Genomic DNA, 16292 nt, shown 5'->3' with positions numbered 1-16292 from the left:
CCTGTGGGTGTACCCTGAGGTGCTTTCACACAGTTTATACATTTTTATGCCATACCTTGCCCTCTTACTGGGAAGGTACTGGCGGAATTTAACCCTTCCTTTAAAATGTATAAGGGACTCGTCGATACAAATACATTTTTCAGGGATGTACATCTCTGCAAATTTGGCACTGAAATGATCAATGACCGGCCTGACTTTGAATAGCCGGTCAAAGGTAGGATCATCTCTGGGTGGGCACTGTGCATTATCGGTGTAATGTAAAAATTTAAGGATTGTCTTAAAACGAGTCAGAGTCATGGCCATACGGTAAAGTGGGGTGCTGTACAGAACATCTGTACTCCAATATTGCCTAATTTCTGGCTTTTTTACTATGCCCATATGTAACACCAGACCCCAAAACGTCGTCATCTCTACTGCATCTACAGGGGTCCACCTAGCAAATGATGACGTGGGGTTTTGAGCAATAAACTGCTGGGCATATAAATTACTTTGGTCCACCATTAAATTTATAAAATCATCAGAGAAAAATAATTTGAAAAAGTCAATTTCTCTGAGACCTGTTGAATCAAATTGGATTCCTGGGATGGCCAAAAACTCAGGAACCTGGGGCTCAAAATTGTCTGGTGGTGGGGTCCATACGAGATCAATCATTGGGGGGGGGGGTCTCAGCTGCTCTACGGGGGCATCTTTGAGGGGGTCCCTCATCACTAGAGGAGGAAGAGGAGCTTAAGACGAATCCTTCAAATTCCCCGCTTGCATCACTGGCTGTGTCAGAGTCAGAGGCAAGCATGGCATATGCCTCCTCCGCTGAATACATTCTTCTGGATGACTGGGATGACATTTGGGATGCCATTTTTATTTTTGTGTTTCTGTAAGTGTAATGTTTCAACACGTGTATAGTGTAGGGGGGGTACAAACTTTATTTCAACACGGGGGGTATGTAGTGTGTATGTAGTGCAGAAAAAAAAATACTTTATACAGGAATTTGATCCCAAAAAAAAAAAAAAAATTAGATCAACCCTGTGGCAAAAATGCTGATCTGTGATGTACGTCACTCAGCAACTTCAAGGCAGCTTTTGGTACAACCTTGAAGGGGTTAAAAAAAAAAAAAAAAGGTCCTGCGCCAAAAATTGAGCACAGATGTTGGTCAGTAACGTCCGTCACTGAACAGCGCTCAAAGGCAACAGGAATTTGATACAAAAAAAAAAAAAAAAATAGATCAACCCTGTGCCGAAAATGCTGATCAGTGATGTACGTCACTGATCAGCGCTCAGCGGCCACAGGACACCCACAAAAGCAACGTGGGTGTAAAAACAATTTAAAAAAAATAAACCACAGCACTCTCCAAAAAAAAAACAATTTAAAAAAACTGCAGAAAAAAAATTATATCAACCCTGTACCAAAAATGCTGTTCAGTGATGTACGTCACTGATCAGCGCTCAGCGGCCACAGGACACCCACAAAAGCAACGTGGGTGTAAAAACAATTTAAAAAAAATAAACCACAGCACTCTCCAAAAAAAAAACAATTTAAAAAAACTGCAGAAAAAAAATTATATCAACCCTGTGCCAAAAATGCTGTTCAGTGATGTACGTCACTGATCAGCGCTCAACGGCCACAGGACACCCACAAAAGCAACGTGGGTGTAAAAACAAAACCCCACTGCACTCTCCAAAAAAAAAAAACTGCAGATCAGTGATGCAGTGATGCAACACTGATTAGCAGTGAGGGGCAGCAGGCACACAACTGTGGGTGCAACCTGACAGGGTATATATAAAAAAAAAAAAAAACTGCACCCCCAAAAAGTTGCTGATCAGTTAATTTATACTGATCAGCACAAAAGGGGGGGCAGCAGTCAGTTGCACAGGCAGCACAACCTTTGGTGCAACTGACAGGTATATATATAAAAAAAAAAAACCTGCACCCCCAAAAAGTTGCTGATCAGCACAGATATACTGATCAGCACAAAAGGGGGGCAGCAGACACAATATATAGCACTCTCTATCACTCTCTGTCACTCTCTGTCACTATCTGTCACTATCTGTCACTCTATGACACTGCAGCAGCAGCACACAGGAAGTCACAAGATCCAGGAAGCATCCAGCTGCTGGCAGCACACTACCAGCGGTGATCAGGTAAGTATCAGGTCAGTATATCACGACAGATTGGCACGGTGACCGCTCTGCACGCAATTCCAGACCGGAATGGCGTCTGCAGCGCAGTCACCGTTAGTTTAAATCACGCGCCATGGCTGTGATTGGTCCGTCGGTCCGACGGACCAATCACAGCCTTGGGGGCAGGTGGGGTGAGGTGTGGTCATCACCGGTGACCCCCTCACACCCGGCGGTGATTGATCCCTTTGTTACCGAGCGTCTGATTCGCCGGTAACACAGGAAAACGCTGCGATTGCCTGTTCACATTGAACAGCCAATCGCAGCGATCGCCGACGGGGGGGTGGCATCGCCGCCCCCCCTGGGCATGCTGGGACATGTCTGCTGTCAGGAGCAGCAGACATGTTTAAACTGTCACCGCGTCTATAGACGCGGTGACAGTTTAAAGTCATGACGTATATATACGTCATGTACATCCCGGCCATGACGTATATATACGTCAAATGTCGGGAAGGGGTTAAACTTCCACCCTGTCTGCCCCTGCAGTGCCGCTCTGCTTCCAAGATGTGCCAGGTTGGAAGTGTAAGGTCCACATGTATGTGATGCTGACTGCTGTCGCTTAGCTTAGTCATCCAGCTACCTCGGTATACCCTTTTGGCCCAACTACATTAAATGAAAAAATTTTGTAAGCTGTGAAGTGATCAAAATTGACTAGAAATGAGTGGAAACTAATGTTATTGAGGTTAATAATACTTTAGGGGCAAAAACAGGCCCAAATTCTGTTATTTTAGCCCCTTTTTAGCATTTTTTCATAAAAATCCAGATCCAAAACCCACAAGGGTGGTTTTGCCAAAACCAATCCAGATCCAAAACACGAAGGGAGATCCAGATCCAAAACCAAAACCAAAATCCCCAAAAGTGGCCGCCGCACATCTCTAGTTCTTCTTACCGGTTCTTTGCCGTGTTGCTGTGCAGTGTGAACGGGTTAATCCGGTCGTGCGACCTGTTTCCCGTTCACACTAAGGGCGAGATGTACTAAGCCTTGAAAAGTGATAAAATGGAGAGTGAAAACCACCAACCAATCAGCTCCTAATTGACATTTTTCAAACACAGCCTGTGACATACCAGGTAGGAGCTGATTGGCTGATGGTTTATCACTCTCTATTTTATCATTTTTCAAGCTTAATACATTGGTCCCTAATGGAGGAGGCAGTGCTTGGCGCAGTGCCAGCAGTAAGCGCTGCCTCCTCCCCCACCCCTGATGACGCTCTGCTGCTCTGGCCCGCCCCAGCATGACGTCAGCGAACTGTCAATCTTGCCGGTCCTCTGAAGCGATATGAACAGAGTAAAATGTAGGGTCGTACTGGGACTGAACCGTTTCAAAGTCTCGGTGCGACCCTGCATTTTGCAATGTGAAAGTGGTATGAATTACCCCAGTCCTCAGTATCCCATATACTGTACTGTAGTCTCAGTGGTCACTTATATAATGAGCCATAGCTAATGAGCCGTTCTTGTGGCAGCAACTAAGTGCAAATGGTCAAGAGGCTCATCTGTTGGTCAGACCACTGGGGTTATTCAGACCTGAGCGTATGGCTTCCGATTCACAGGCTGGGTGATTATAGAATGACTGCACATGCATACAGCTCACAGTACACACGTGTGAGGTCATCCTGTGATAAATATCCAGCAATTTTTTTTATTGCTGGCAGTACGCAAAGTTGAATGACAGGAAGCCGGGGTTTGGGACTGGTAACCGCCCAATTACTGGGAGTGTCAGGGAAAACGCAGGCATGCCCAAACATTTTCAGGGAGGGTGTGTGACATCAGCTCCGGCTGAGAACAACCTGTTTCTTTTGCACTGGCCGAGTAGATCCTGGGTTCTGCACAGTCTGACACAGAGGAGCAATCATATGATGGTGAATGGATTTGCAGCTAATTGCAGGGCTGCAATATGTTTGTAGTTTCCACAGGGCAGGATGTCACTCTGTAGGGCAGTGGTGGGGAACCTCCGGCCCGGGGGCCGTATGCGGCCCCCGTAGCCGGTCTGAGTGGCCCTCTTACCACTCGGCAGCTTTGCTGGGAGTCAAGTACAGGGGACTTCTTGTGAGAGGTTGGTAGTTCTTGCGAGATTCCTCTTATCAACAGCAACCGGAGACTGTCCGTCCTATTCAGCGGCAGCCGCCGGAGCGTGGGGCGGCTGCAGCAGGACAATTTGTAAGAGAAATTTTTACATATGGCCCCCGAAGGATTTTTCCACCATACAATTGGCCCTTGGCTCAATAAAGGTTCCCCACCCCTGCTGTCAGGGCAGCAATTACCTGATCGCAGGGCTCTGCAAATTAGCAGCTGTGCGATCAGGTCTGAATAACCCCCAAATACTATAATGGGGAAGAAATATTGGTACTTCTTTACTTTCCCGGCGCCAGCATGGCGCCGCACTACTTCCGGGTTACGCTCGCCACAAACTATGTAAAATAAACAAAGTTAACGCCATGCCAACATGGATAGTTCATACCTCCACTATCCATGTTGGCATGGAGTTGATTTTAAATAGCGTGGCGAGCGTAGCGAGCCACCGAGCCCGCAGCGTGGGCGAGCGAAGCGAGCCCCGCAAGGGGACTCTGACGCGCGGCGCCATGCTGGCGCCGTGAAAGTAAAGAAGTACCGAAATATTAACTAAAGTTACTTTGACCATAGAATCACTGTTAGTGTCCTAATGAGCCGTTCATGTGGCAGCAACTAAGGGCCGCAAAGGCAAAAACTTTCTCAACTGAGCAAAACCATGTGCACTGCAGGTGTGTCAAATATGGGCCTGATTCAGTAAGGCTTGCTAAGCAGCGGTCGCCCGCTGCTAAGTGAGCCCCTTAACGCTGGCTGCCACACGACCGAACTCTCCTCTCCCCCCAGCCTCCAAAACCTCTGGGTACCAACCTAGGGGATGTCTACAAGAATACATCCCCTCGCATGCAGCCGATGGGGAGAGAAATCATTTGACGGTATGAATTAACCAAGCCACAGAGCAGCGCATTTTTGCAAGCTTTTAGAAACTCTTCTAGAGAAGCCTTATAATTCTAATATATAATTTTCTGTTTCGTCCCTAGCTTAGGTGACACCCAGGGTGAGGGAATGTTCCCATTTGCAGCAAGCAGCATAGTATTTTTTTTAATTCTTTTTGAAGGGGGTGTGGTCATGTTTCCCAGATTTGGTCACGCCCCCTCCCCAGTACCCAGCCCCGAATCAGCTCTTGGTGGCCGTGAGAATAAGATTAACTATACAGTCATCTTCCGATGGCTTTTGTCAACATGCCTGGTCAAAATCTTCTTGCTATCAGGAGGATTATTACTGGGGACTATGATTAGTCCCAAATTAAGACTAATAAATCACTTGAGGACACTGGAAAATGTGCATGTCATGTGTCCAAATGAATCATTTACTACTTAAATCAAGATTTATTAAATGTTCAGGTGTATCTAACAAATACAGTTGATGCTTATGTGCAGGGCAGCCGAGGGGGGGGGGGGAGCGGGATTACTCGGGTTCGGACTTGCTGGAGGGGCTCCGGCGGAGGCCCTGGTCCGACCCCCCCTTCCCCCTCCATCCCTCCCAGGCAGCAGCTGTAGGAGTGTGCTGCTTCTGCCTCTGCTTCTGTTGAGGAAAGGGGGACAATAACACTCCCCCCTCAACTTTAGAGTGTTTTATTCACATACCCTCCAACCATTTTGGGGTGTGGCCTAATTGTGGGAGGTGGCCACACGTTCCGTAATTAGGCCATGCCCCAACATTTTACCGGGCCCAACATACCTCTCAGCTGCCTTGCTTATATCTGTCTGGGAGGTGAATTACAACTTCAACTTTTGTTTGACATTAAAGATTTCATTGAGAATGTACCTGGAATAAGCTGTAGACATCATTATTATCTTCATTATCAAAAAAGGGGTCTATGATGCGTCGAGCTGGTCTTCTTGGGGGACCACCAGGAAATCCAGGTCGCGGAAGTAGAGGTGGAAATAAAGGATGGAGAAAACATCCATTTCCCGGTTCCCGGATTCGATAATCATACCCTCTACTATGCCCGAGGGGGAAAAGATCATACACCTTTCACAAACAAGAGGCAAGCAATAAAATCAGTTGGTTATCAGATATAAATTTTCCAAAAATGAATGAAAAACGACTAAAGAATATTAAACATCAAAAGATAAAATACAGTTTTATATTATATAAAAAAATGAGACTAACAATATTGAAAATATTGTCAATATTCGTAAGAAATATGGAACTAACGCTGCTTTATGTATAGCATTAGAATCTAAACCTAAGATACACTGAGCGAAACCCATGATTATGAAAATGTAACAATTTATTCCAATTTATTGATTGCACAATTTCTACCTTATTACATCACTCACTTTATCCGCAGTCAGCTCTTTCCCGGGTTTCATTAGCACCACACTCTGATCCACTACCCTCAGCCCACAGAGAGATCCTGGGGCTGCCTGGACATGGAGGGAAACATCTGATCCTGGGAGAACCTCATCTGGAGAGAACCCGACTGATACCTGGAAAAGAGCAATGGTGGAGTACAATTATACCCCTTTTACACCGCCGCAAAACCCCGCAGACAGCAGCGTCGGCAGCGTAGGAGGTGAATGGATGCTTGTGTGCGGCATCAATTCACCTCCCGGACAAGGGCTGGGGGGTGCACGGGGGCTGGGGGCAGCCCAGCAGATTACCTTAGTGCTGGGCTTGCCCCCAGCGCAGTGCTCCGGGTCCCTGCAGTGGTGATGACGTCATCTCCAAGCGGCCGGGGGGGATGCGGCGGCGGTGGTGTAAATGGGAGCAAACGCCGGGTCACACCTGGCTTGAAGCGGGGATCAAAAACCTGGGCGCAACCCAGCGTTTTTTAGCAACCCTCCAAAAACAGCTTTCCCACTCTGTATTTTGCTAATATTTGGTAGAGTTAAGCTGGGTACATACTTGACGATATCGTCTATAAATAATATCGTTAACGATTTCCCTAGAACTCCCGGGCAAACGATTTAGTGCATACGCACTGAACGATATCGATAACAATATTGTTCAGTGACGTCATCTTGTCCCGCTCTATACATGCAATAACTGATGCAATAGCCAAAATTGAGCTTCATTTACAGATGACGGAGGAGAGTGTTAACCACACGTACATCGTTAGCTATATTGAGCGTACACACTGGACCATATTACACAATATATAGCTCAGGGGACACAATGAGCGATATTGTTTGTAATATTGCAATGTGTCTACCCAGCTTTAGAGGTGTAAACTTTGGATGAGCCTGAGCCAACACACTGTACAGCGGGGGTTATTCTGGTTAATTTGCAAGGTTGTGAATTTGCAGTCTTGCAAGTCCACCAACCCTGTCCGGCTAATGCCGGCCCCCTCCCTCCCTCGCAGCGAGTGTTCGGACGCACTGGGTGTGAATGGATGTTTAATCTAAACATCCATTAGTAGGCTGCGTGGGAATACCCACATCATTTGATGGTCGGCGACCATCGAATGATGTGGAAGGCACACGCACATCTTAGGTAACCTTAGATGTGCGTGGGCATTCTGAAGGAAGTGGACGGGCAGCTGACATCCGTTGATGTCAGCTTCCCGCCCCTGGTGCCCACGTCACTTGGCAATACCCATGGGAATGCCCAGCATTGTAATGTAGCACATCGCTAATTACTGAAAATGCTAAATTTCCCATCATAGTGACACAAATGGTACGAGGGTTTGGGAATTGTTACATTTTGTAAGCAATCTAGATACAAAAATACAGTACTAGGAAAATATAACATGAACATGATATCCGCAGTCTATATTTCTACTACAGGTTGAGTCTTCCATATCTGAAATACAGAATATTGGAAAAATACAGAATTTTTTTTTGGTGACTAAGATTGTGACAACTTTTTTTACTGATAGTTCAATTAACAGATGAGTCATGCTTATCTAGCTGGTCGGGGTGCCGTTCGCCAAAATGCGCCAAGAATGGGACGCGCGTGAGACGCTCGTGCACCCCATTCGTGGTAATGGACATGCAAGCATGTGAGCCGCTCACACATCCCCATCTTGGCAAAGGGCCTTGCTCCTTTGACAGAAAAAAATGTTTGGATGGGCACACCACTGCTGGGAGAGACAACAGGCTGCTGCTCTTTCTCCAGCTCAGCAAACAGCACTGAGCAGCATGTGCTGAGCTGGGGAGAGAGACTGTGCTACAGAAGCCTGTACTCTCTCTCCCACTACCTGGCTGCTTGCAACAAGGAAGGGGGATAGTGTCCTGGACCCCTCCATCAGACCCTGGCCTGGGTAAAAAGTACCCGCCCCCCTTTCGGGGCCAGTGCTTTCAACTGCTCATTATACACAATACACGTTCTATGCACTTCTCCATTAGGTCCCTGAAATCACAACTGTGACTCTCTACAGAAAAAGGCAGGACACATGTACAATGCAGAGAGAGAGAGTGTGAGAGAGAGTTGTTGGTTTACCCACTTTATTCTTGAAACAACGTAACAGGTTAAATGTTGCTGAGTCTGCCAGTATCTCTCCATTGGGTAGGAAAATGTAGACAAGTGCATGAAGTTTTGGTGATATTCCGGCACTCAGAGAGAGAGTCAAAGTGACCTTACCATGAAGGTCTGTGAAATACATAGAACAAAAGAGAGAACATTAGTAAAAAGCTACCTCAGGACTTTTCAACTTTCCAGTGAGCCACCGGTCTGCATGTACTTTTGCCATTGACCAAAGTTAAATGACTAGTGCTGAAAGCAGTCTAATTTCAGATAAAGATCAGAATGGACGCCATGCTCAGTGTTAATGAAGTGGCAGTTCGCCTCTCGCCCCCCGTGCAAAGGGGGTACCTGTTGCGCCATCTGGGGGGCGGGCAGGGGGGTACATGCTGGCTTCTGACAGGAGCCTGCAGTGGTGTTCTTGCCGGCAGGGTAACTGCGGCGCTGTGTATAAAGCTGGCGGCGGTGGGGGGTCCCTGCATTGAATAAGAAATATCTAGCGCTATCCGCCGGGCAATGCGGCGGCGCAGGAAGCGCTACCGGGTTTGAAAACACTGGCCGCACGCTGATTGGCTGAGATTCAGCCAATCAGCGTGCGGCCAGTGTTTTCAAAACAGAAGCGCTTCCCGCGCCACCGCATAGCGCTAGTTATTTCTTATTCACTGCAGGGAACCCCCGTTGCCGCCAGCTTTATACACAGCGCCGCAGGTACCCGCGGTGCAAGGACACCACTGCAGGCGCTTGTCAGACGCCAGCATGGACCCCCCTGCCCACTCCCCAGACAGCGCAACAGGTAGCCCCCGCCCCCACCCCCGGCACCGGGGTGCCCCCACTCACCTGGGGCACTCCGGTGCCTTGCCCCGGCCCTGTGTTAATTATAAAAATATCAAAACATCTCCTGGTCCGATAAAAAACAGTTAGTCTTACCCTCACTTCCATTTTCTGTGATGATTTGTAAAGAACCAGAGTCTTGTATGGATCCTTCTGAAGCGACCTATTGGAAAAGTGAGACTCTGTTACCATTCACTTTGACTATGCAAATACTGCTACAAGTCCAGTACTGCATCTGTAATTATGCAAATATTGCTACAAGTCCAGTACTGCTTCTGTAACTATACAAATACTGCTACAAGTCCAGTACTGACTCTGTAACGAGGCAAATACTGCTACAAGTTTAGTACTGTTTCTGTAAATATGAAAATACTGCTACAAGTTCAGTACTGTTTCTGTAACTATGAAAATACTGCTACAAGTTCAGTACTGCTTCTGTAAATATGAAAATACTGCTACAAGTTCAGTACTGCTTCTGTAAATCTGAAAATACTGCTACAAGTTCAGTACTGCTTCTGTAACTATGGAAATACCACTAAAAGTTCAGTACTGCTTCTATGACTATGCCAATACTGCTACAAGTACAGTACTGCTTTTGTGATTATGCTAATATAGTACTGCTTCTGTGACTATGCCAATACTGCTACAAAGTCCAGTACTGCTTTGTGACTATGCCAATTCAAGTTCAGTACTGCTTCTGTAACTAGGCAAATACTGCTACAAGTTCAGTACTACTTCTGTGACTATGCAAATACTGCAACAAATACAGTACTGCTTCTGTAACTATGGAAATACCGCTACAAGTCCAGTACTGCTTCTGTGACTATACTAATACCACACAAAGTCCAGTACTGCTTTGTGACTATGCCAATACAAGTTCAGTACTGCTTCTGTAACTAGGCAAATACTGCTACAAGTTCAGTACTACTTCTGTGACTATGCAAATACTGCAACAAATACAGTACTGCTTCTGTAACTATGGAAATACCGCTACAAGTACAGTACTGCTTCTGTGATTATGCTAATATAGTACTGCTTCTGTGACTATGCCAATACTGCTTCAAAGTCCAGTACTGCTTTGTGACTATGCCAATACAAGTTCAGTACTGCTTCTGTAACTAGGCAAATACTGCTACAAGTACAGTACTGCTTCTGTGACTATGCCAATTCAGTACTGCTTCTGTGACAATGCCAATACTGCTACAAATCCAGTACTGCTTCTGTGACTATGCCAATACTGCTACAAGTCCAGTACTGCTTCTGTGACTATGCCAATACTGCTACAAGTCCAGTACTGCTTCTGTGACTATGCCAAGACTGCTACAAGTCCAGTACTGCTTCTGTGACTATGCCAATACTGCTACAAGTCCAGTACTGCTTCTGTGACTATGCCAATATCACTACAAGTCCAGTACCTTTTCTGTGAGGCAGCTCATCAATTCACAGCTCTCCCCTATACATCCTTACGTTAGAATACACACTGTGCATAATACATACAACAGTACCTAGGGTATAGATTATTTATATATAACATGTACATATCAGGTGGTGTTGTATTGTTTGGCCAAACATGTAGGTGCACTCATTAGGTCTTACACCTTGGGTTTTGTTTAATTTAGTTGTATTGCTGTTCTTTTCCTTTTGGCAGAGCAGCTGAAAAGTCTGAGATAAATTATAATGAATATCCACTGACTTGCTGTCACTAATGTATAGGGCGAGATCTACTACCGTAAGTCCTGAAAAGTGATAAAATGGAGAGTGATAAACCACCAACCAATCGGCTCCTTCCTGTCATTTTTGAAACACAGCCTGTCAAATGGCAGGTAGGAGCTGATTGGCTGGTGGTTTACCACTCTCTATTTTATCTCTTTTCAAGCTTAGTACATCTGGCCCTTTGCCTTTTAGGAGTCTTCCCATTTATTTATTCCTGTTAATACTGACGTCTCTGTTTGGGCTTGCTGAGGGATACTTGCTGTCTTGGTAATGGATCTGGATGATAGGTTGACAGTGTATACTGTATGTTGGTATAGGTGATTCTCTCACAGACCTGTCCTGTGCCAATGTGTATATTTATGAGGATCCGCTCTCTCACAGACCTGTCCTGTGCCTCTATAAACTAATCAGGATCTGCTCTTGCACAGACCTGTCCTGTGCCTCAGTATCCTGATCAGGATCTGCTCTCTCACAGACCTGTCCTGTGCCTCTGTATCCTAATCAGGACCCGCTCTCTCACAGACCTGTCCTGTGCCTCTGTATCCTGATCAGGATCTGCTCTCTCACAGACCTGTCCTGTGCCTATGTGTCCTAGTCAGGATCTGCTCTCTCGCAGACCTGTCCTGTGCCTCTGTATCCTGATCAGGATCTGCTCTCTCACAGACCTGTCCTGTGCCTCTGTATCCTGATCAGGATCTGCTCTCTCACAGACCTGTCCTGTGCCTCTGTATCCTGATCAGGATCTGCTCTCTCACAGACCTGTCCTGTGCCTCTGTATCCTAGTCAGGATCTGCTCTTGCACAGACCTGTCTTGTGCCTCAGTATCCTCCTGATCAGGATCAGCTCTTTCTCCCAGACCTGTCCTGTGTCTCTGTATCCTAATCAGGATCTGCTCTCTCACAGACCTGTCCTGTGCCTCTGTATCCTGATCAGGATCTGCTCTCTCACAGACCTGTCCTGTGACTCTGTATCCTGATCAGGATCTGCTCTCTCTCTCACAGACCTGTCCTGTGCCTCTGTATCCTGATCAGGATCTGCTCTCTCACAGACCTGTCCTGTGACTCTGTATCCTGATCAGGATCTGCTCTCTCTCTCACAGACCTGTCCTGTGCCTCTGTGTCCTAGTCAGGATCTGCTCTCTCACAGACCTGTCCTGTGCCTCTGTATCCTGATCAGGATCTGCTCTCTCTCCCACAGACCTGTCCTGTTCCTCTGTATCCTGATCAGGATCTGCTCTCTCACAGACCTGTCCTGTGCCTCTGTGTCTTAGGCCCTTATTCTGGTTGGTGCGGTCAGAGCCGCACACGGGGCTCCGACCGCACAAACCAAGGGCCGCCCACCCGACGGATCGCCACGGCCGTCCGTACACGGACGGCTGGCGATCCGCACAAAAATGGTGGAGGCGTACGCCTCCACCATGGTGGGAGCTGCCCCCTGCATTCGATGGTCGTCGACCATCGAAGGCAGGGCCGCACGCCGCGGCAGCTCCCGCAAGCTGAGACCACACGGACAATCGTCCGTGTGGTAGCTTGTATGGGGGCTGAAAGCTGACATCCGGCGACGTCAGCTTTCCGCCCCCATGTCATGGTAATGAGGGCGTCATGCCCTCATTACCATGCATACGCCCCGCGTTTGCATGGGAACGCCCATGAAACGCGGGGCGTACACATAGGGAAATGAGGGGATGAAGCCCCTCACGCCCCTATCCGCCCCCTTTGCGGCGGACGAAATCCGTCTGCGGCGAAGGGGGCTGCACATGCGCAGAATGACCTCTGCGCATGTGCAGACCACAAACATCGGCGGTACGGCCGCACGCGGGCCGTACCGTGCCGATCTGAATAAGGGCCTTAGTCAGGATCTGCTCTCTCACAGACCTGTCCTGTGCCTCTGTATCCTGATCAGGATCTGCTCTCTCTCCCACAGACCTGTCCTGTGCCTCTGTATCCTGATCAGGATCTGCTCTCTCTCACAGACCTGTCCTGTGCCTCTGTATCCTGATCAGGATCTGCTCTCTCTCACAGACCTGTCCTGTGCCTCTGTATCCTGATCAGGATCTGCTCTCTCTCACAGACCTGTCCTGTGCCTCTGTATCTTGATCAGGATCTGCTCTCTCTCTCACAGACCTGTCCTGTGCCTCTGTATCTTGATCAGGATCTGCTCTCTCTCTCACAGACCTGTCCTGTGCCTCTGTATCCTGATCAGGATCTGCTCTCCAGCACAGAATCAGGCCCATAAAGGGAGATGCACTAAGCCTTGGAGTGATAAAGTAGAGTACCTGTCAATCAGCTCCTATAGTAATTGCCATGTTACAGGCTGAGGGGTAGATTTATTAAGCTCGGTGATGTGATAAAGTGTCTGGATTTTATCACCAGCCAATCAGCTCGAACCTGTCATTTTTCAAACCAAGCCTGTAATTTCATAGTTAGGAGCTGATTGGCCGGTGATAAAAACCGGTACTCTTTACTTAGTACGGCGCCCATCGCGGGCATCGCGGCCATCGCATGCACTAAAAAAACGGGTGCGACGCGACCGACGCGATGCCCGCGATTTCCCATAGGGAACAATGTTAAAAGTCTCAATGGACGCGATTTTACTGTTAAATGCCTCAATGCTCGCGATTTTTCCATAGGAAGCAATGTTAAATGGGCCACAGAGCCATAATAGTCCCCCTGAAGTCTGAAATGGCCCGCACAATTGTTAACGCCACCACCACGATCAACGTGAACCCGAAGCGTGGCGAGCGCAGCGAGCCCGCGAGGGGTGGCGGTACGCGTCCTACGACCTTTTCATACCCCCACTATCCACGTCGGCGTGGAGTTGAGAATAGAATAGTGTGGCGAGCGCAGCGAGCCACCGAGCCCGAAGCGTGGCGAGGGGACGCGGATTCCTTCACAGGTAAACGCGTCCCTTCGCGGGCTTCACAGGTATCCGCATCCCCTCGCCACGCTTCGGGCTCGGTGGCTCGCTGCGCTCGCCACACTATTCTATTCTCAACTCCACGCCGACGTGGATAGTGGGGGTATGAAAAGGTCGGAGGACGCGTACCGCCACCCCTCGCGGGCTCGCTGCGCTCGCCACGCTTCGGGTTCACGTTGATCGTGGTGGTGGCGTTAACAATTGTGCGGGCCATTTCAGACTTCAGGGGGACTATTATGGCTCTGTGGCCCATTTAACATTGTTTCCTATGAAAAAATCGCGAGCATTGAGGCATTGAACATTAAAATCGCGTCCATTGCGACTTTTAACATTGTTCCCTATGGGAAAACGCGGGCATCGCGTCGCACCCGTTTTTTAGTGCATGCGATGGCCGCGATGCCCGCGATTTTTTACCCCCGATGACCGCGATGAGAATCGTGGGCGCCGTGCTAAGTAAAGAGTACCTAAAAACCAAACACTTTATCACTTCACCGAGCTTAATAAATCTGCCCCACAGTGTGTTTCCAAATTGGCAATGAAGAGCTGATTGGTTGGTACATTATCTCCACCAACTATATCTCTTTATTTGTATTTTATTACAAATTGATTGCAATAAATCACTTACCAGGTAATGTAGATCTAAGTGCTTGGCCTCCTGCAGCTCTGTGTGTTTAATGATATATTCCGCCTGGACCTCTTGCTGCCCCTCACATGGGAGAACTCTATCCAGAGAGTATAGTTTCAAGAAGTTCTTATTGCGAGAGTAGAAGGGTGCGAGAAACAAAGTCGCCCAACCGTAATCACCAGTATAGAAGTTGGATACATATCTTCGAGGCTCTGGGCTTGTACTTGCCTTTGGAATAAAGACACATTTGTAAATAGGTGAGATTGAAACAAAAGCTAAACATATTAATAAGTTGGTAAGTAATAAAATCAAATACAATCATATAACTAAAGACTACTATAAATCAGGTCATCTAAATGCTTATTTTTTCTATACCTCTTATAAAACAAGGAAAAGTGGTTCTCAAACTGTGTTCTTTGGCACCATCGGGTGCCAAATTTAGCAGATGGACAAAACCATGCTGCACTGCAAATGGGGCAAATGTAACATGTGCAGAGAGTTAGATGTGGGCGGGGTGTGTTCAAATTGAAATCTAATTTGCAGTGTAAGCAGGGCTGGCGCAACCCGCTCAGCAAAGGATGCAGTGCAGGGAGGCGCTGGGTAGGAGAGGCGCTGTCCCTGCTCTACATCCTCTGCTGCTGTCCTGTTGTTCCCGGCTGCTGCTGTGCCTTTCACACCTACCTGACAGACAGTAGCAGCCCCTGTGATAGCAGGAAACATAACACTAAAGGGGCGGGGCTAATGTGCATAAGTGGGGGCGGAGCTACCTATGGGTAAATGGGGGTGGGGCTATTGGAGTGCAGGGTTACTGCCTAAGAGAGAAGAGGAGGAGATCCGGCCAGCCAGACTACTTTGGCAGACAGGTGGAAGGACAGTGATTAAGTGAGTTAGTATGTGTATATGCATTATGTGCCTGATTCAGACCTGTTGGCTAGGCTGCATATGTTTGCAGCCTAGGGAACAAGTAAACACCTGTTTACCAGCTGGTACTACTGGGGGCATTATGTCAAAGTTCTGCTATTACTGTGGACGTTATACAGTATATCAAGAGCAATACTTCTGTGGGCATAATGTGTATACACAACGTTTCTGTTTCAGGCATTTTGTCTATACAGAGCCGGTAAGTACGGCGGGGTGGCGCCAAGCCAGAGAGCGTTTCCTCTCCACCGACTATACTCCGCTGCACCCCCAGCGCCTAAAAAAATATAATGAGCTGGGATAAGCAGCGGATGAGGAGACAGATGCTAGAGGTCCCCACGAACCCTCCCCACCAGCAATCCAGCAACACCTGCATTGTCTGGACCACTCCCACAAAATTCTTGGTCTCTGCACCCCAAATGGTCCGTCCAGTGGGGTGGGGCACTGGCTCTGAAAATACAAATGCCTGTAATCACAGTTTTAGAGCTCGCACATGCGCACATGTGAGAAAATCACCAGATATCGATTTATGCACATGAACTCTGAATCAGGCCCAATGTAATGTACAAAGCAACTTGACAAACTAATCTATTTTGAGTGTTGTACTGTGAAGTATAAGGTTTTTTTTTTTTTTTTGGTGCTGGGGG

General features: G+C 47.6%; 1 protein-coding gene across 1 annotated transcript in view; it reads right to left on the bottom strand.

Moving 5' to 3' along the window:
- LOC146009243 (alpha-2-macroglobulin-like) overlaps positions 1-16292 on the bottom strand; it is a 99292-nt gene that overhangs the window by 54428 nt on the left and 28572 nt on the right. The window contains exons 12-16 of the mRNA XM_083149407.1: positions 14728-14955; positions 9570-9636; positions 8626-8771; positions 6518-6667; positions 6000-6206 (exon numbers count right to left, since the gene is read on the bottom strand). Of these exons, the coding sequence (XP_083005533.1) occupies positions 6000-6206; positions 6518-6667; positions 8626-8771; positions 9570-9636; positions 14728-14955 (798 nt within the window). The remainder of the gene's footprint in view (positions 1-5999; positions 6207-6517; positions 6668-8625; positions 8772-9569; positions 9637-14727; positions 14956-16292) is intronic.

This window comes from Crinia signifera, chromosome 6, assembly GCF_055691185.1.
Source record: "Crinia signifera chromosome 6, ASM5569118v1, whole genome shotgun sequence".
Classification (NCBI taxonomy): domain Eukaryota; kingdom Metazoa; phylum Chordata; class Amphibia; order Anura; family Myobatrachidae; genus Crinia; species Crinia signifera.
The sequence above is the reverse complement of the archived record's forward strand: the minus strand, read 5'-3'. Positions and strand labels throughout refer to the sequence as shown.